General features: G+C 32.8%; 1 protein-coding gene across 3 annotated transcripts; it reads right to left on the minus strand.

Moving 5' to 3' along the window:
• Positions 1 to 795: 795 nt before the first annotated feature.
• Positions 796 to 21,068, minus strand: LOC139524604 (FERM domain-containing protein C-like). 3 transcript variants are annotated; one of them, XM_071319538.1, is made up of 2 exons: positions 20,256 to 21,068; positions 796 to 3,004 (listed from the first exon to the last, which is right to left on the minus strand). In XM_071319538.1, the coding sequence occupies exons 1-2, from the start codon at positions 20,353 to 20,355 to the stop codon at positions 912 to 914; spliced, it is 2,193 nt and encodes a 730-aa protein (XP_071175639.1). In that variant the 5' UTR covers positions 20,356 to 21,068; the 3' UTR covers positions 796 to 911. The 3 variants fall into 3 exon arrangements, with proteins under 3 accessions (XP_071175639.1, XP_071175630.1, XP_071175649.1); XM_071319529.1 differs by lacking the exon at positions 20,256 to 21,068 and adding an exon at positions 5,368 to 6,556; XM_071319548.1 differs by lacking the exon at positions 20,256 to 21,068 and adding an exon at positions 4,819 to 5,054.
• Between the last annotated feature and the right edge of the window lie 1,122 nt (positions 21,069 to 22,190).

The following is a 22,190-nucleotide window of genomic DNA, read 5'->3' on the forward strand; positions in this document are numbered from 1 at the left end:
ATGGCCATCGCGCCATCATCGTAATCCATCGTGTAGCCTTCGTGATCCATCTTGTAGGCTTCGGCTGAGATATGAAGCTTAAATACCGTCTTCGGTTAACATTCGTATGTCCATCTTTTGCTATCGTATATACTTTCGGCACAATCGTATAGACTTCGTTATTCATCGTACTTGCTTCGGTCACTTTTGGGTATTTTAACGAGATCGGGACCAACTTCGTACGAACTTACAATTTTCGCATTCGGGTGTCCATCGTATATAAAAATCGGGACAGTATGACGCGGGCATGATCAAAGACGAGTCCAGTCCTTCTGTTTGATTTAAATATAGGGTGTTGTTCTGCTGTTACTACCTGCACAGACAACTGGTGCAACTGGGGAGGCAGAGAAGACTGGAGCTGAAGGAGACGGGGCCAGTGTGGAAGTCCCTGAAGCTGGTGGATATTATAAAGGTAATACATGTACCATGTTCTATGTGAGCACCAACAAAATGTTAACTCTACACAAAGTCAGGAGTCTGCATGTAGTCCGGTGTTTTGTTGGTTGCCGTCTGTCGTGCTTTTTCTTCGTTGAATGTTATTAGCGTAAATCGAATCTCTTTTAAATTGTTTCCTATTTTGTTATTCCATTATTATACATTGTTACCTCCCATATAGTATAAGTCTGCTCATCTTTGACGAACGTTTAATAATCTGTAGTCGATTACATCCTTTTTCTTTGTTTTTTGGTGGATATTTGTCTCATTGGCAATCATCCCTCAGCTTTTCAAATTTTACATATCAAGATATAAATGAGACAAGTTTAAAATGATCGATATAAATTAAATAAATATGTATATAATTATTAAATGAACATTTTAAAACAGTGTTTATATTTTCACCGGACTAGTAAAGATAATTTCCGACAACATAATTATGCATCGTCAAAAGCGTTTCCCCATAATAAAAGTTTAAGTTTTGGATTTGAAGATGTTACAATTCGCACGCGGTATCTGAGGTCATCCGATGCAGCGGCTGGATTAGTGAACTCTCGACCAAGTCGATTGTAACACAGTTTCATCAAAGTTATTGTAGGATTACATTCCAGAACATCTAAAAGTTTCGAAAACCCATCATTTGTAATACCACACATATTCAGTCCTAATGTTTTGATGGACTTGTTGCGTTCTAATGACGCAGCAAGTTTGGAAATACCGGAGTCAGCAATGAAGTTGGAGCTCAAATCCAGATTTTTAATAGTCTTATAGCTTTGAATAACATCTGCTAATAAAGAGCAACCGGAAGCTGTTATTCCACAGTTTTCTAAATTTAATTCCAATAAACTTGTCTTATCATTCAAATGGCGACACATCATTTCTATGCCGTCGTCACCAATAAAGTTTCGACTCATGTCAAGTTCTATTAGTGTTTTGCTTTGTTGAACACCTTCGAATAATATCCCACAACCAATCCATGAAATATTTGCACTTCTTAGACGCAGTTTTGTCAATGACCTGTTTTGTTTTAGCATGTTGCCAATAGCAATGCAACCACTATCAGCAACTTCGAGAAAACTGAAGTCTAATTCATTAATACATGTACTGTGTTTCAATGCTTCACAAATGTTTTTAAATCCGTCACTGTCTACACCTGTGGACGATAAATTCAGATTTTTTATGCTTGCATTTTTTTGTAGAAAACACGAAAGTAATTTGGCCCCGTCATTGCCGACAGAATTTAAACGTAAATCTAAAACAGAAATATTTGATTTTGGCAAACCAACTGCAAGTGTGCCTATATCAGCTCCTTGCATTTGTGTTTTTCCCACATGAAGTTCTAAAATGCAATCATATTTTTCTATAAGTGTTGCCACGGCTTTAGCTCGAGAGCCACGCAGTGAGTAACCGGAAATACTAATGTTTATCATCGGCACGCTCAAGTCAAGTCCTGCCACTTCATCAATTAAAGTGGTATCACTGGACGATGACATGTACGAAATTCGGGAAGATCTTTTAAGAAGCATCGAATCGCGAGAATAACGTTTATAGTCTCGAGCCTTTTCCAATTGCACTAATGGCTTCAACTTTCCAAGTTGGTTATTGAAATATCCAATCTCGAACGTTATAGACTTGTCCTCGTCGGGTATACCCGTTGAACATACGCCGGTGACTGGAATGTTGAAAATAATGTCATATGTTTCTTTCATAACGTCGAGAATCACAGCGATATCCTCATAAGTCAGTTTTGATTTGAGAACATCACAGAAACTAGTAAACTGACTTAATGTGCCTTCCATTAATGACTGCATTAAACTTTCACAAACTAATCGTCTGTCAGGATGGCCTTTAAAAGCCTGATAGTCAATTGCAGACACAACCTGTTTTTCTGATAATTCGTCCAATAAGATAGTAGGATCTAGCGTTTGACAAAGAAGTTCAGAGGCATTTTGAATGACCAATCGATGACTGTCAGATGAAGACACATCTACAGACATTTTTCGTGATCTGCCAATTGTTCGCCGTGGATTTAAGTCCGGTGTAACTATTTTAATTTTAGAAGATGAATATGGAGACCCCAACATTATTGTGTCGAACTCATTAATCAGTGGTTTCTCATCATCTGGCTTTTGTATTTCATTTTGAATGTTATTATTATTTACTAACTGTTTTGAAATGGTGCCATTCTCCTTCTGAACAGGAACGACATGCGCAGTTGGTACGTTGCTGTCGCGTGCTCTCGAGCTTTGGTATGCTTGAGACATGACGAAAGAGTTCCGATCCGGAGGTCCAACAAATGATGAACGTGGAGTACTTATGGACGAAGATCTAAAGAGAAATAGTCTTGGTGGTTTAGGGGGTGGTTTCAAGCTGTTAGTCCTTTTACAATTTTCATCCGGAAATAGTTTGTGACTAGCGTCGTATTTTTCATCGTCTTCTCTGTGAAGAAGATCCCTCTTCCCCTTGTCTCCTCTCCGTAACGAAAATCTCCTCCAAAACCTCCAAGGCTGTGCGTTTTCGCCTTCAGATTCTGCAAAATAAATGAAAATTGATTTAAGACTCAGATTTCATTATCACTGGACTAGTATATATTTGTTTAGAGGCCAGCTGAAGGACGCCTCCGTGTGCGGGAATTTCTCGCTACATTGAAGACCTGTTGGTGACCCTCTGCTGTTGTTTTTTATTTGGTCGGGTTGTTGTCTCTTTGACACATTCCCCATTTCCATTCTCAATTTTATTCTAACCTTACTGAGTTTTTTTTTCTTTTTTTCTTTCCTATATTTTAATGGGTTTGTTCATTCAGGACGACAAAGACAAAATAGCTTAATGACATTTATTTGTGAACAAAACATGCTGTGGGGTCCACTTCAATTAGGCAGCAACTGAACGACAGAAATAAGTAAACAAAACATAGTATAGAGATTATATGGTCTGCCCTGTACAATAAATCAATGTCAAAATACTGGGTCTCTATTCATCTTTGTTATTAGCTTTATTGGACGTTTCTTTCTTAATGTAATGAGGGATGTTGAACTTTTATGATACGTATCATATACATTTATTTTCGGTACATAATTTTATGCAAACTTAATAGTCTTAATACGTGTTCATGTTTAAGGTCATGATAAAGTCCTGAACCTACTCTTGATAAATACAAAAGTCGATGTCAATATACCTCTACCTTCTTTTAATACCTTTCAATAATAATGTCATGACGTATTCCTCAAGAACCTGATAATGCATAAAAGAATAACAAAGCTTGAAGTAATACAGAGGTGTACCACAATCCATGATAAAGGGGGTCCTACTATATGTCCCTATTCAAATGCATTGATCTTCAAAAAGGGGGGTTCTGATCCCAACCCCCTAGAGCCGCCTCTAAAGATAGTGTTCCTTTGTTACAAAGCATGACCGATGTTTATTTTTATTTTATTTACCAATCATGGGCCCTTTTGTCGGGCAAGATACATAAACATCATAATACAATGATTATTATAAAATAACAATGTTTTAGTGAAATACAATATATACCAGCGCTGTGACCTAATTTGAGACAGATATTTTTTAATTTTGTAATAAAACAATCGAAGATGACAATTTAGTAATTTAAAAAATGTCAGTCTTTATATAGAAATGTAAAAATTTAATGAAGTAATAAAACTATAAATGATATATGAGTCAGTATTGGTATGACACACATGCTCTTCATTGCCGATCAATTAATTTAATTATAGAAGCATTACTGCAGCTCGTATTGTATGCAAGAAAAAAATCAATTCTGCTAGACACCGCATATTACTATTTTAAACTTGAATGCTGGTACGTCAAACAGTATTCATTACTAATTTTTTTTGGGGGGTTTCTTTTCCAATGAATATACTAAATAAACCCATTTTTGATACTAAAGAAGTAAAAAAAAATGACAGCTTGTGAAAACCTTTGTCATGACGTTCGATGTTTTTTTCATCTCATTTTAACCCATATAAAGGTTTTTTTTCAGCATCTAATATGATAGAGCGATAACCTAACGAAAAGGGAGGCTTTATAAATGACAATTATAACATAATTTGCGACCTCCGATTTTATTTTTTTCAAAATTGTATACGCAAAGTCTAAAATAATTTGAGTGATTGAACAATGAAAATCTACTCATGTCAAACTAACCAACAGTTAAAACATCTTTATAGCGAACTTAAGTGCAGCATTTTTTGCTCATCTAATTGTTCGTTATAACGCAGTTATAGTTATTCGGACGCATTCTTTATTTTTAAAGATGCCATTATTATATGAAAAGGATCTCTATTTTGTGTTCCGCTCTGAAAAAAAAAAGATAAAATAACCAACCTTGATGATGAAGAAAGAGATAAGCAATGATAATAGTTCCAAGTCACGGTATATCATATTATAAATTCTGGATAAAATCGATTTGCAACACGTAAATATTGACTAGTGTAATATAGACGAGACATTGATTACATAGAATCCATTCGGCTATGGATGTTTTTAATGGCATATAAATGGATTCTCTTTGTATCGAAACAATAGCCATGTGATGATTTTAAAAGTCAAAGTTTCCTCTCGCGATGATCACCAGAATAGAAAATCAAATCGAATAAAAGAAAAATAAGTGATTTTAAAAATGGTTTTGTTCAAGTGTAAACTGAAGCCATTTTCTAGTCGAAATGTAAGATTTGAAATTGAAAACGGTTTTCAAAAGTGTAAAACTGTTACCGAGTTTTCACAGAATAAACAGAACGTACTTATAAACGAGAGTCTAACCTGCATTTAAATATAAATGCAAAATAAAGTCTGCTCTATGGTAGGGTTATTGTCTCTTTGACATATTCTCCCATTTCCATTCTCAATTTTAAATAAAAATAAACATTGCTTCACCTTCATCACTATCCCAATTTTCGGACCACGCGGCCTCCTGTCGTCTGCAGTTGTAGGAAGATCCGCCAAAAAGTGAATGCTTCACATTTACCCACACTGAACAAAACGTCATCCTTGAAGTGAATATCACACAGTCATGAACAAGGCAATTTGGGACTGTTTTAGTTTTCAATATTATGTAAATATAGATGAGTCAGAAATAATTTCCACCATAAAAGGCCATTATCTTCATTAAACTGGCAGCGTTTAATATCAACAAGCAGCTGCTGTGAGCAAAACTTTAGACTCGAATTTATAGGTTTGCTTTAGCCTTCACACAGATGAAAAAGTGATAATGTTATAATTTCCATTTTTATTAATAAATTCGTTTCGGAGCATGGTTTCTAAAATTAAGTTTAATTGATTCCAGAATGACTTTGCAATGAAGCAAATCGAACAGAACTTAATAAAATGATACGAAAATTAAAACTATTATCGCACGGCAGACGGTTTACTTTAAAGCTGCCAAAATCCTCAAGTGTAAATTAGTTTCATTATTCATGTTCGTATAATATACATCCCTCTAATAACTTCACGAAGAACATCTCAATAAACTTTTGAAGATACAGTAGACATCTGGATGAATATGAACATTACAGTTCCATGAATGATAATTTGTTAATATAATCGAGGATTTATCAATACTTATATAAGTACTGCACGGCAGGTGCTTGCACAATTATATTTACATCCAGAATAAATAACTGAATGATAACAAAATTATGACTTAGATTCATCATATTTGTGTCAGTTTTACTATGGCAGATGGATATTCAATATCGAATGGTTTGGTTAGCATACATCAAAAGAATGTCTTCCCGTTGTTTTTCCGAATGGATGAACCTCTTCAATCAGATGGTTAAATCCAAGCATTTTCGGGTCTGATGATGTTCAGAAATTGAAAGTAACAAAGTAAAATCTGCTACTACAGTAAAAACAAAGATAGATAGATATAATTGATTGCAATAGATAGCATGTGTTTTCATCATTCTTCGATGCCAAAATTCCAAACTCTCATAGAATTCCGCATAAATAAAAACCATGTTACATCATAAGTGGTAATATGTCAAAGTATTCCTGATAATTAGAACCATTCTTTCTTACACATATTATCAAAGCAGAGGATAGGACGATTTTCATTACACAGTATAATAACAATAAAAGCAAACGGCAATTACATTATACAAAGATCTTAGAAGAGTCATGAATCTGTGAAGGCAAGTTGTAAACAGATTTTTTCAATATGTAGTAAACGCCTGTTTATATTTATATACTCTCACTGTTTTCACATTAATGAGAAGAAATGCAGATCAGTGGAAATAGCAAAATTGTCCTGGTCATCCATTTGATAACATGAACTTACGCTTACATTTATAAACCTAAGACCAATTGTGCCAATTAAAAGATATATAAAACCTGAGCTGAATAGACTTCAAAATGTTGAAAATTACATGGAATTGCCTAAAGTTAAAGCTGTTAGGTGCAAAGGATTATAACCAAAAAAGATGTGGTATGACTGCCAATGTCAACCCTCCTCCAAAGACAAAATTAATTAGAAATTAACAACTATATAGGTCACCGTGCATCCTTTAGCAAAACTCATTCCAAAGTTACATCCAGTTATAAAAGGTCAAACAATTCAAAGTACGAAACAATCAACGAAAAACAAATACAATATATAGCATCTAGCAACAACCTCTTATTCACGGGCTTCGAACTTGTGACAGGCACATACAAAATGTGGCAGGGTTAAACATGTTTGCGGACGCCCAAACCATCTTCTAACCTTGGACAGTGGTGTAACAGCACAACATAAGAACAATCTTTAAAATTAGTTGAAAGGGCATATAAGCATGTGTCGCATATCTTCATACAAAAACAAACATAAAGACGTCTGAATCAACCAATATAACAGTTCAACAACAGTTTCCATGCAGTTCGCAACAGTTGGCAGATAATCTTCAACAGTTCTCCGACAGTTACAATGTATTATTACTATAGAGAAATAAAGTCACATCAAATTTAGAAAAGTACCAATGACACAAACCTTTGGAATGAGACAGGCGTATCATGGTCGTTGTTACTGCTTATTTTAAAATATATGTATGTCCCTGGTGGGTTCTCACAGAAAAACTACTTCAAATTACATTTTCCAATAGTCATTATTTTGTCGATCAAAAAGGCATGATGATCGTAAAATTGTTGAGGAGATGGAGTAATGTGATTATATGAAGTGGATGAGAGGTACCCATACGGTAAAACCATCAAATACTGACACATCGATCATCAAATACTGACACATCGATACACATCTAAATAACTATTGTTAGTCTACATCTGTTTATTGTTGTGGTAGCCAACTATCAATGTCTTAAACAGATGGTTCCTCAATTGTTATGTTTTCGTACACTTGGGTGTCGTCAGACATGATTGTACTAATGCATTATCATCCATTGTTGAAAATTTGTATAAAGCATGAAAACTGTGCTTTGGTAAAACATCATACGGTGGGGTATTACGAATTTGTACATTTGACGCCGTTGCAATAATGTATTGTATGGAGTGGAGTGTTGGAGTGGAGTATTGGAGTGGAGTGTTGGAGTGAACTTTTGGAGTGAGATTTTGGAGTGAAATTTTTGGAGTGAGATTTTGGAGTGAAATTTGATGAAAAATTTTGTAATGAATAATTTAAAAACAAACTATACTGAAATAGAATTAAAAAAATGCATGCAGTGAAGTATTCGAATAATAATGTTTCGAATAATTATGTGAACGACCTCATATCAACAGTCCTTTATAAACAATTTCAAATTCTCCTGATCTACTGATGCATAATTAGAGTTATATAATTATTTAGCATTGTGATTTCCCAATCTCTTAAGAATCTGGCAGCATCCTCATTAGGAGAATTTTACATGCCCGTGTAAAAGGTTTAGTCCCCATTTCCATTCTTTATTATATTATATTATTTTGTAAAATGAACAAAAAATCTTCACATTATCATGTTTAAAAGTATCATATTTATTGTTTTTGCACTGTTGTTTTTAGTTTTTTAAATGATTTACAAATTAATTGACTTGAGCTTCTGTTTAAATAAAAAAGAATGTTTAAATGTTTTCAACAATGATGAAAGTATTTTCATTTTCTGAATTTAATTTAGATGAAATTTGGATTTATGAAAAAATAAGTTATTAATTGGTATTACCTAGCTATCATTTCGGTATCGATAGAACACAATAATAAAAGATGAACTGCAATTACAGTGTTATTTCCTGGATTTACATTGAGAAAATATTGTTACACCTGGGTTGTGTGGTTAAACCTTCGTAGCAGGCTGAGCTATAAATATAAATATAAAACATAGGTAATATGGTAATTTTTAATACAGGCACTGGTATAGATACATCAATAGTAATATCATATCATATATATATATATATATATGATAAATCTCCAATATGTGGATACATATTAACAAGAGAGATTGGTCAAATTTCAATATTTACAAAACTATTTAGTTGTAGTTATAAGGCATATAATAATTATGGTCTCAATAAAATATATAAGTCTTGAGATTCATTACGTATGTTGGTTGAAGGAACTGCATTTAATAAAAGTTGAAAATAAATGAACCTTGTTGTCAAATCTATAAAAGATATTGTTGAAAATCTATATAGGAAAAAGAAATAGATTCACAAACTTATAATGTCTTGAGGAGGAATAATAATGAATCAAAACACGGACACATGTACCTTCTTCCAAAAGTTCATAAAATTAATCTAGAAATAATTAATGAGGCATTCCGAACTGGTCAAATAGTTGGAAACATAAACATTCCTTACCGACCAATCATCAATAAGTGTAACTCTCCCACGAGACGCATTGAAAGATTACTGGGTCTAATCTTAAAACCATTTTGAAGAGGCATAACGTTTACATTCAAGATACAAAAGACTTCATTAATAAAATAGAGTCACACGAGGTCGTATATCAAACGAAAGGTCGTACAAAGAACATTACGAAAACATCACTTTTACAGGAAAGACCTTTTAATTGTTTTACAAACAATTGAGATACTAGTTATTACGAATTTTATTCTTTGCACAAAGATATGAGCATTATTATGATATTCTGGTTCAATGAGTTTTCCCAGATTTTTGCCCATTAGGACTTCGAAATTCTGTGCAATTCAATGTGCACTTTGTCACTACAAGTCAAATGACACTCCCACAAGGTGAGTTAATGAAAGGAGCATATTTCATATTTTTAAATGAACATGACCAAATAATTATTCATGATTCTAACATGACGTCCTTCAAACGCTTTGAGTACACACCCGTGGTAAAATATGAATATATTGCCAGTGCTGTTCCGATTGTACTCCCACGTCATATGCTTTTTTATGAATGAGATACCCGACGTCATAGAACAATGACGTTAGAATGTAAGCATTTTACGGGAAAATACACGCTTGTGAATCCGAAAATCATCACAAGGAAACATACACAAATGATGCTAAAATGTGGCAAAAGCCCTTTATTGTACATCATATAAGACATATAAATAAATTATCATTCAAATTCATCCAAAACTGTCTAAATACATTATTTTAAATAGTTTAAACATGTCACTAATGCAGTTTGCTCCGTTCTTTTACGCTAGTTTATTAGTGGGTTTATTTATGGGAACGGCAAATATTTGCCTACACCTAGAGCGCTTCGATGCAAAAGAATTGCCGTATGTGTCCTATCAGAATCGAAATAATTCATGGGGGCTTGAATATATCTAGATTTTACCACGGGTTGTCCCTTTATGCCGATATTTTACCCCTCGCTATCGCTCAGGGGTAAAATATTTGTCATAAAGGGCCAACCCGTGGTAAAATCACGATATATTCAGGCCCCCATGAATTATTTCTTAATTATCTGTGATCAAAATTTTAATCAATATTTAGCACTGTAATTTTTCTTTATATATTTTTAATGAATACTTGTTCAAAATTAAACAAAACATTTAACCCCCTGACATTCTACTAATAATATACTATATACTCTATAAAATTTCACCAAAAAAAAAAAATCACTCCAAAATCTCACTCCAAAAATTTCACTCCAAAATCTCACTCCAAAATCTCACTCCAACACTCCACTCCAATACTCCACTCCAACACTCCACTCCATAAAATACATTATGCCGTTGCAGGAAGACGTCTTGTCTTGCAAGGCTATTTTTAACGTTTTGCTTTGATGCCGTTGCAAGGCTATATATCAATGTTGTTTCCAAATTTTTTTCCTATCTGTTCCTATAGAACCTATACGGTACAGTCAATCCATTCCATATGTGATTTTTATGTCCAAATCAAGATTCCTTTGAAAACATAAGGAGACAAGAAATAGAGTTAAATCACATACGTGATCTGTTTTTTTTTTTTTTGTGATAACCTTGGTTTTTTTTTAATAACCTTTAAATTGTCAGTTTGTCCTTCACTTTAAAACACCTTGAACTTGCTTCTAGGGTTTGTTCTCTGATTTACGATTCTCATATATAATGTTTACGGACAGACAATAGGGTTGTAAAAATGGGCCAAGAATATATTATATATTTAATCAATAATTAATGTAAATATTTAAAGAAGTTATGTGTCATTAGTCAAATGGTTTGTCTTGTCTAAAATATGTCACAAAAACGCTGATTATTAAATCGTATTGTTGGTTTTTGTCAAAACTGTCAATTGTAGATCAAAGATTAGTAAGACGATATGTGATCTATGTTTGTGTGTTAACCTTAGGCGACAAGAGGTGTTACTTTAACTATCAAAATGGTATACAATTATCTGTGTAAACGTTTTAAATTTGGATAAATAAATTTATTTAGTTACTTTTGTACATGTATATATGTGTCAATAGTTTATAAAATTCAGGGTTTTTTTCAACTCGATGGGATTTCGAACCAAAAATTTGGTTCAGTGTATATTGTCCTTCCTACATAATTCATTCAGCACTGTGAAGTTAAAAAATAAAACAACTTGAAGCCAACAATGCAATTTGATGAGCATACGCACGTAACATTAGAAGTCCACTACAATGATATAGTAATAAATTTATGGCAGTAATATGAACAAGTAAAGAATATGAAAACCATAACATGCAGGCTATTCAAATATTTCATACGGATATTGAATTCAGCTCTTAAAACTTGCCATAGGTTCGCATCCAAAATATCAAAGACCCTTATCATGTAAGAGATCTGTCTTATTTCTTAAACTCTTATGTTTTGTGGACAATACTGTAACAAATGTATTGCGTCTTCAACCTAAGGAGGACACAATTTTCCGAAACGGGTGATCATGTAATGATGTATTCAATGCATGCATTGTAATTAACATGCTAAAATATTTCATTTATATAGATATAATTCTGCAAAGTTAACAACTATCGAAATATTGGCGAACTTGGATAATTGGCTTTTTTGTTGGTCATACTTCCAAAAGATAAACGGCAAGTAATATTATCTTCAAAATATTCTATATACATTGTTTGAAAAAATTTACGCAGTGTAGTGTTAAATTCGATTATAAACTTACTTGGCAATTCGGTAGACATTAAATTTCCAATGGACGTTATAACACGAGATAATCCGAAGTTTAGTGTTCATTGGCAGCATCTGGCGAATGGATATGATACCAAATCCCAACTTACACCTTAGCCTCCTAGTGTCAAGTAAATAGTGTCTGCCTGTTCTAATTAAGTTGGTTGTAATTAGAGCTTAATTGCCAGAGAAATGATGAGTTGTGAGGGATTAAGGAAGTTAAACCAGAATTAATGTGAACATTTGAGAATCATTGCTTTCTGGTCCGATATTCATATTTTCTTTCATGTATTTCGATGAATTTACTTGTTGACTATTTACAATTGGCAGTTGATATGGTCTTGTTATGGACATAAAACTTGAATTATTTCAAGTTTTAAGAATGGGACGAATGCTTTTTCACTGATATTTTTTTCAGAAAAGTTGTATCCGGTAAATATGTCAAGCTTTAACCGTTTAATAAATGTTCAATTTTTACATACGGTTACATCATCTCAAGTTATATGAAGAAGAAAAAATACAATAACAAAATACCTCAGACAAAGATAAATTCTTAAAGGGGAAGTTAATAAATTATGAAAAATTAAAACGCTCGACTGTATCAAACATGCATGGAAAACAACTGTCATGTTCCTGGCTTGGAACAGGCATTTACTAAAAAAAGGTTAGTTAAACCTGGTTTTACAGTTAGGTACAAACCCTCCCCCCCACACCTTTGTATTGCAGACGTATATAGTCATGGTATTGATCAATTCTTAGCATATCAAATGCCAATTAAGGATCTTTTACTTTCAATGATTAGATGACATGAAGTTGACATATGTCCAAGGAGAAACGTCACGATACTGTCGAGAATTAGCCGTGTCAGTAATTGGATTATACATTATAAATATCAATACACTAATATTATCAATTAGCATTACATATGATACGTTTCCGATATTGTTATTTATATTTACATAGAATAAAAAATGGAAACGTGAAATGTGCCAAAGAGACATCACCCGACCAAAGTGTAGAAAACAGCACAAGGCCACCAATAGGACTTCCGAACGCAGCGAGAACATCCATCATCCGGATGCGGGCTTAAGCTGGGCCCTCAACAATAATATGTTAGCTCATCGAAAGAAATAAAAAAGCCAAAAAAATCTAGAATAACACTTAAAGAAACTAACAAATGCTAGATGTTCATGATTTAGGACAGACGTAAAAAGGCAGCGGGTTAACAGGTTTTGTGAGATCAGAAGAGAATATCAAAAGTCTTTATAACTTAATCGGTACAAAAAAGTTTTCAACAAAGATACTTTAACAATTACGGACGAAAACCTTAGTTTTGAGTGCGAGTTCATTCTTAAGCGGCTAAATCCATAACTCATATATCAGACAGAAAGAAAATGTCTATTAAAATCTCACTCGGTATGCTTGTCCGAATCTCAGTCAGTTGTTTAAATACATCCTTATTATAAACAAGACAAACATCAAGATAACATATATATTTGGTTGCTCTAAGTAACTTCTTTTTCTAGCAAAGAATGTTTAATAACATAATAATTTAACACAAAATATATAATAAACTATTCAGTTTTCCATTCGACAGAATGTGATAATACATTTAAATGAACTGAAATCAAACTTTATAATCATGACAATAAACGATCACTGTGAGCCGCACCTTTCATGAACTGACAAACCAACAATTTCCTTATATAGTATTTTAACGGAACCCCAACTTTAAACTAACCAAAGAAATAAATGTACATGTTTTGCCCATATATTCAAATCTAACATAGCACGAGCCCGTTATACAACTTCACTAACCAACTAACAGTTGTCATAGAATAGAGAATAGAAACGTGGTGTTAAAGCGAGAACAACCCGAACAAAGAATAACTTTCTCAAATGACAATACATGGATAAAACCAGAGAATTCCGAAAATCTGGCAAAAAATCAAAAAATGGAGGAGCAAACATCCTTAACAAAAAGAAATATAAACAATAAATCTATGCATATACCAACTTTCATTACATGTCATGTATAGTTACGGAAGGAACGAACACAACGACTGTTACGGCGTAGTAAAAAAGGCTGATGCCTAATGATCGACATTATACTCCTTGTTACAAAATATTATTTTAAAGTCTGAAACAGTCTATTATCTTATCTTTTCTTTGAATACATTGTGTTTCTATTGCAAAGTTGCTGAAGAAAATATTAGGTTTGCCTTTCGAATGCCATGCAGGACTATCGAAAATGCTAAAATATTGATACATGTCCTAAGGCTGGCTATATTGCGATTGTCACCGCAGTCGAAATACAATATTACATAGATATGATGGAATCAAATTATTTCGTGCATGTACACTATTTGGCTGTTTAAAAAAAGGAATGTATGGCTTTATTATTATAGGATGGTACATACATACTTCGCGTGTTTATATCTTAAGTTTCGTTGTTTACAAGTATCAATTATTTGATCTGAAAGATTAAACACTTTTCCCTTTGGTTCTCCCTACCCAAGTGACTTCATAGTTTTCGCATTTGACATGCACGTAAATAAGAAAAAAGATGTTTTATTCAGTGAAAAACAGTAAACCATGCACGCGATATCTTAATACTTTAACAGTCGACACTGGTGATGTCACACGTACCAAGTTTTGATGAAATCACGCAACTAGCTCTTTCCGTTAAAGATCATTGTTAAAGAGAGCTTATGTAATGAATCTGATTTAAGATAAATTGTTTATACATGTACCTGTGTGCATAAATGACACAGCAAAATATCAAAACAAGAATCCAAAGAGACATCAACGAGTTCGCATACGACCTTCAGCAAAAGACCGTGGTGTTTTTACAATATGTCAATCTCTTAAATCGGGCCGCGTATCGAAAACTTGCCAAATAATGGAGAACATTTCGTTGCTTGTTTACCCTGCAAATTAAACAAAATGTAGAAATTGTATGACATCTCATAGTTGTGCATTTTTTTCATTTTACTTCAATTAGTCAAGGGCATATATTATAGTCAGGTATACATCCTTGATTTACTTCTATCTAATATATAGTTGTTGTTAACTCACGAATTTGTTGAACCAGTATATATATATTTGTTGAAGGCCGTAGGATGACCTCCGGATGACTTTTTCCCCCTTGTTGAGTTGTTGTCTCTGTGACAAACTAATTCAAGCGCTGTACTTTGATTTGGTTTCAATCTATTTTCACTTTCTCGTTTACGAAAAACACCTACATATTTGATATATTAAAGTTACATTTGTTTAGATACATTGTATACTGATATGGGATATTCGTATTCGATACTCTTTCAGAATTGTGACTGGTAAAGTAAATACAAACAGGCTCCCCCACCCTAATATAACGCGCGCGCGGGTCCAGAAAATATCAGATGTTTTTCAGATAAATTTAAACCATGGGTCTGAGTCAAGTCAATTCACGTCACGTCTATAAGTCTAACTTAGACCTGTGAAGTTTGTCTTTTTTTTTTCTGAAGAGAAATAAGTGTTCTAGCACAAGGAAAATAATTCTTTAGATTTTTGTTTGTCACGGCAGTCTGATTGGAAAACATTTTCTTTTCGTTTCTTTTCTTTTAATTTGAAAAAATAAAATCAAAAATGTTTATAATGTATACATTTTTGATTTAATACTTTGCAAGCTTCTTTTACAAACGAAGTCTTAAACATAAAAGTAAGATGATATGGTATATGACTGCCAATGAGACAAATACCCACCAGAGTTCAAATGACGAAGTTAAACCTAAATAAAAGCACACAAAAAACTCATTTACAAGTCTCCATTCAGTATCTTCTTTCAAGATAATGTCATCACTATATAAGGAAAGTGTCAGATTTTTTAGTTGAGTCATACTTGTACTTTTACAGGGAAGAAAAGTTTATCATGCTGATTTAATATGGGGTTACTGTAGTCATGAAAATACAACTGATAATTAATGGTGTCGAAGAAATTTCATTACTACAAAAATGGTTAAAATGTGAACGAATACAGGCATGGGCACTTGTCTCTACAAAAATACATATATATATATATATATAAGAACATGTGGTATATATGTGTGCTAATAAGACAACTTTCCATCCAATTCACAACTTGTAAAAGTGAACCATTATAGGTTAAAGTACGGTCTTCAACACGGATCATTGGCCCACACCGAACAGCAAGATATAAACCCAGTTTATACCTTTATGTTTTATAATAATGAATATGGGTTTTTTTCCTCGAGTACCTGTGGAACGAGATAAAAATTGTTCATGGTTACAAATAGTACTTAAATAATCATCTTCTAAATGGAAGCTAATTCTGACATTTTGAATTTGTAGGTCTGTTCGTAACTTGAAGACTAAAGCTGGTGTTTACACTTTAACAATGTACAGAAACATCCACCTGTTCGGGTGAACAACTTTTGATCTGACGTTGATTACAGGTATCAATTATCAACACTTCCACTAAAGATTAATATGAACAACTACTTCCTACGTCATTGACTTCTTTTTTCCCTGTTCAACATGAAAAATAAAAGACAAAAGCAAATGATACGACCCCAAATCCCATCCTAAAACCCTCGAAACAAGGAAAACAAGAAACTGAGCTGTCAAATTGACAGCTATTCTGGTTTTCTGTATTTTGAAATTAACAATCTACCAAGGATAATTAATCTTAAACGGTATAAATGAAAATCGTCAATATCAAATTATCCAACTTAAACTCTATTTTTTCATCAGTAAGTACTAACAACACATTAAAATGTGCCGTCAGCCCACGGCTATCCGTCCGCTGTGTTTGCCATTTTGATATTAACCGGACTGTTTCGAAAAAAACCCAGTCAAAATGCATATATATAATAAAGCACTTTTGAATCAATAGCGTAATTAATGTATTTATTAATAAGCTTTGTTTGCTTTTTAAAAGCAGAGTTGTTAAACAGCTTTAGGAACAAAAAACAACAGACAATTACAACAGCATACTTAGTCGATTGACAGTCCATTTATATTCACTTGATGGATATGAGCGTCACGACAGATATATACATTCAACGTTTCAACAGTTAACCTCATGTTCAGAAATATTGTTTCCTTCTTAAAACAAATGTTATATCAAAAAGTTATTGACCGGATTTGAGGACAACAGTCGATGATCTTGGTCTCTTTAGTCCTGTCATTAATCATTTATGCATCATTCAGAAGAGCTTAGGTTCTCATATATTTTATGTCGTAAAATTTCAAGTTGAACGTTTTATATAGAAGGTTATCAGATATACATGTATATCACGGTTTTATAGTACTTAGATACTAGTATATCAAATAAATTGGTGTTTGATTTTTAAATCGATACTTTCTCTCAGAGTACCACATAAACATGCAAATAAAACGCAATACATTCTCTCGAAATGCAATTGAATCTAACACGAGGGGATCACGAAGTATATTAATGAAGAAATCATTATAACACGTTTTGTTATACATTATGATTATTTCACTTTTTGAATTAAAGTTGACCTTACTGTAGGGGTCATTTACTACATCCGCTTCTCTTTGCTTCTATTCTGTTATGTAATAATTCATATTACCAGAAGATTGCATAGGTCAGAATAAAAGTTCAGCTTAAACCTTGTTTTGCCCAATCTGTATCATTTCAAACATTACCATCCTTATTCATACTTATAAACGATCGTCCCTATTAAAACATTCGAAAATGCTACTTCCTGCTACTTCTGTATTAAAGTTCTGGACCCTGTTAAATCTTAATTCCATTAAACTTTATAACAAACAAGGATAATTGCATGTATACAGAAATAAATATTATTTATGTATAAAAGATTATTTAGTTCATACAGGCCTGTAAAGGCTTTAACGCTACTGAGGCATCGGAAAAAGTTTTGGGAAAATACATGTATGCCTATATGATATTTTTTTTCAGTGGCAACATAACTGTCATTTAAACTCATATTCTAACAAAAAAATTTAAAGATACGATTTATCTGGTGCACTTACCTCAAAGGTACATTTAAAAGAGACACTTTGCGCTAAATGTTTAGACGATTAAGGGTGTAGCAAAATAATTTATTCTGGGAAAATTCGGACTACAAATAAGACGAGTAAAACATCATGTCTGTCTCACCAGAATTCCGTGACTAGACTTTAGTTGGGGATACATTTTGTGTTGTTCTTTCCGTCAATCTAACTGTTTGTCAAAGCATATCTGTATTTTTTACGTCATCAGATTACATCGGAATATGCGCATGTACTTCCGTTCAGCTACAGTATTATACTATCATTGTGCAAAGGTGGCCATCACGGATTTCGGATGAACTACGCGAAACTTTGCTTATTAATGTATCCTATTGAAATTACATGTATGTAACCTTTAGACATTGAAATTGCTTTGTTAATTTTGTGATGGAATAAAGAGACAACTTACTGGGATTCGATATACGCGTGGACAAATGCCAACATATGTTCATACATTAAGCAGGTGTACGATCACAATATTTAAGCTCTTAAGCGCTTGGTTATCGATATGTGATAACTGATTAGACTTTTCTATTAATACTAATACAAATTTTTAATCTAAAAAACACAAATTGTGTCACTAAATGTGGAGCACGGTATGATTTTATATCAACAAGCTTAAAAGTACTTTGACCTTGCTTTCATTTACTGCGAACTTTTACTTGATATCGGGTAGTTTTATCATTGCTTCGTCTGTACATGACATGTGTCTTTGCTATTTATATACAATTATTTAAGATTTCAATGTTTTCCAGTTCTGATTTGTATTGTAATGAATCCTGTATTTTGTCTTATGTATCCTTAGTCAGTTTACTTTCAATTCAAAACTTGTTCCAAACTAAAAGAAAATAAATATCTAAGAAAATCGATTATTTTCTACACGTTTAATGTTGCCTTTCACTTTCACTTTAATTTTTTTTTTTTTTTTTTTGGGGGGGGGGGGGTCTTTATAGGACAGCTGGTTTCGGTGATTTTAAATGTTTTTTGTATTGGTCTTCCTGAACATTTGGCGTCCAGATCGTACCATATAGATATATCCCAGAAACACGACGTGTCCGAGGAAATCGTTTCCAGGATAAACAAAATTCTGGATTATCTAAACTTATTATAGATAAGTGAGGTAATCCAAGATTAAGCTAAAAAATATATAATTTCAGTTTAATAACTTAACATCAATTAAGAAAAGTGATAACGATAAACAACCTTATCTGTGTTACCGTGTGTGGACTAGTCATTCATAAACATTTAATTCATACTGTTTACTTTTGTGACGTGCGATTCAGATAGAAAAACCAACACATTGATTCCTTATTAATTTCCCCAATACATGTCCTTATATCAGACGAAAATAAACATTACAGTGCTTGAGCTTGGCATTTACTCTCAAAGGATAATTGTACAATAATTATTACGAAATAAAGGATTCATCTCACTAGATAGATTGTTTCTTTTGAAGAAGTCCCAAATGTATACATATTATGTTATTGCCTCATTGCTTCGTGTATGTATATTTTCTGTATATATATATATATGTTCAATCGGCTTCTGCAATCAATTTAGAGTAAGGGGATATACATGTAAATGTTTTCAAAATGCGTTTGCCGTTTACTTTATACTCATTGGTAAACGTTTAGGTTTTTATTTAGGTAGGTTTGTTTAATATAGATATAGGAAGATGTGGTGTGAGTGCCAATGAGACAACCCTCCATCCAAATAACAATTTAAAAAAAAAAAAAAAGTAAACCATTATATATATAGGTTTATTTTACATGTATTTTACATGTATTCATACTCAAATAATTCTGTACACCCATTCTTTCAGTCTTGACACACATTTTTCAAAACTAAATATTTCATCTGGCTTTCTCTGTTTAATCTAACAGGACCAATACATCAGATTAAATATACTTCGTCTGAAATTTACCTCAACAATTTAGAGTCTGCGGTAGCAAATATAATATTCTTTTTTATGTTCTTACGTAGTTTACAGGATAATATATGACGGTTTTAAACATGACAGTTAAATACAAAAAGTACATATGCACAAAATATACGACTTTAATAACCCTGTGAACCAGAGACAGATTAAAAATGAATTTACCAGTTTAAATCGTTGAAAATAAAATCTAATCAGCTTAACCTAGAGTACAGTTACTGGTTGAATGTGAAATTTTTAGTCCCATTTTATATTTGTTAGCTTAGCTTGATAACTTTTGACTCACCTTCAACATTTTGCTTTGGAATGGGTCCTTTAGTATAAGGTTGAAAATCTGAATCCCTCTCTGCATACCGTCTACTAGCACAACTTAACTTTCCACCCATCCTTGTGACTTTTCGACTTGTTATTAATCCATTCGGTCTAAGTACATTTCACTTTTCGATTAATAGAATGGGGTGATATTTTCTTCACGTTTTCACCTAACACCAGAAACATGCATTTACCTGTTGCTTACTGCACATGTCTGCATTTTCTGATTATATAAAATATGCACTTCACCTGAGAATTGTCAATAAACAACACAGGCAATACACGTCTATTTATACTTAATCACTCATTCGTCACATCCCTTCATTAAATATCTTCCTATTGTAATGAAATATTTCCCTAGTTGTAAAGGCGGAGATCTTCTTGTCTATTAGCTATAATTATATCTGTTTCGGGTCGTCAATGATCTGAAATTTTAATCCGTGTTTCGGTTTGACCCGTGGACCGTTATGAATATTTACATTTGAACATGTTTACGATCGATTGCATGTTAAAATGTTACATGAACGAGCAGTTGTTTATTCTTCTTCATTCATAGTGTTTAAATCCTAACTTTGGCCGAATTTCAATATGTAATATTATCACCTTAATGTGTGTAATAAATCCGAATAGTTTTTTTGTTAATCCTTGTTAAAAAGCGCCAACACATATTATCCTATTAACTTTCCTAATGGATCAAATAGATTACCTGAACAGAAATGTTTATTTTTCCGTCAACACACACCTGTCTTTTTACCTGTGTATCTATCAATCGTATAGTTATGATATTGATATGAAATTTTATATTCATCATTTACAATTTTTTTTTAAAGAAGATTACAAAGTGTGAAATTTGATTCCAAACTTTAGAACAATATTTGTAGACATATTGTCGAAGACTTGTCAAAATAGGTAGAATACATATATCTCTTATGACCTGATGTATTGAAAGATAAAAAGGAAGTCACCTACATATGTCCCTATATGAAATTTATACTTATTGTGTTTCTTTTGAACTAATATTGAACAATTTGACTTGTGCCTGTCCCATGTCTTTAAATCGGGGGTTATTATTGTTTGTGGCTGCATGTAAGCATAGTATTTATTTCTCATTTATTTTTATCATGTATGTTTGTTTTCTCATTAAAATTGCGGGATCTTTTTATAGCTTGAAATGCTAAATGGGTTTTGCTCATTCGTAAGACCGTATGGTGACCTATGAATGCTACTTTCTACGTGATACTAAACTTAAACGTATGTTAGTGTCTTCTGCTCGAACCTTCTTCATGTTTTGTCCGATCGAAAGAGAGAATCGCTGGGAGTCTGGGCAAAATAAGCTTCCGCTTGATCTGCAAGTGAGAACGAATATATATTCTTTAGCAGTTTTATTTCTGTCGAGCCTTCGACTTTAGTCCTACATTCCGTCGTCGTCCTCGTCATCCACAAATATTCACTCTGTGGTTAAAAGTTTTTGAAGTTTTAATCACTTTCTTAAACTATCCTGGTTTCGACCAAACTTGGACCAAACTTGGACAGAAGCTTGTTTATGATCATAAGATAGTATCCAGAAGTCAATTTTGTAAAAATAAAATTCCGTATTTTACTTTTAAATGGTCTTAGTTTTTCTGCCAGGACACATTACATTCACTATGTGGTTAAAGTTTTCAAAATTTAAAATCTTTCTTAAACTATCCTGGTATTTCTACCAAACTTGGACAGAAGCTTGTTTATGATCATAAAATAGTATCGTAGAAGGAAATTTTGTTAAAAAATTTGTACCTGTTTATCCGTATTTTACTTATAAATGGACTTAGTTTGTCTTTCAGTTAACATTACATACAGTCTGCAGTCAGTTTTTAAAACATTTATTAAACTCATAAACTATCCTGGATTTTTACCAAACTTGGACAGA

The sequence above is a fragment of the Mytilus edulis genome, chromosome 1, assembly GCF_963676685.1.
Source record: "Mytilus edulis chromosome 1, xbMytEdul2.2, whole genome shotgun sequence".
Taxonomy (NCBI): Eukaryota; Metazoa; Mollusca; class Bivalvia; order Mytilida; family Mytilidae; genus Mytilus; species Mytilus edulis.

What these genes read in the sequence shown, in the direction of transcription:
- LOC139524604 (XM_071319529.1), bottom strand. Translation starts at nt 5,479, where the DNA reads ATGACGTTTTGTTCAGTGTGGGTAAATGTGAAGCATTCACTTTTTGGC. An exon ending in AAATTGGGATAGTGATGAAG is followed by an intron (nt 3,005 to 5,367) that starts GTGAAGCAATGT and finishes TTTATTTTGCAG; the next exon opens with AATCTGAAGGCGAAAACGCA.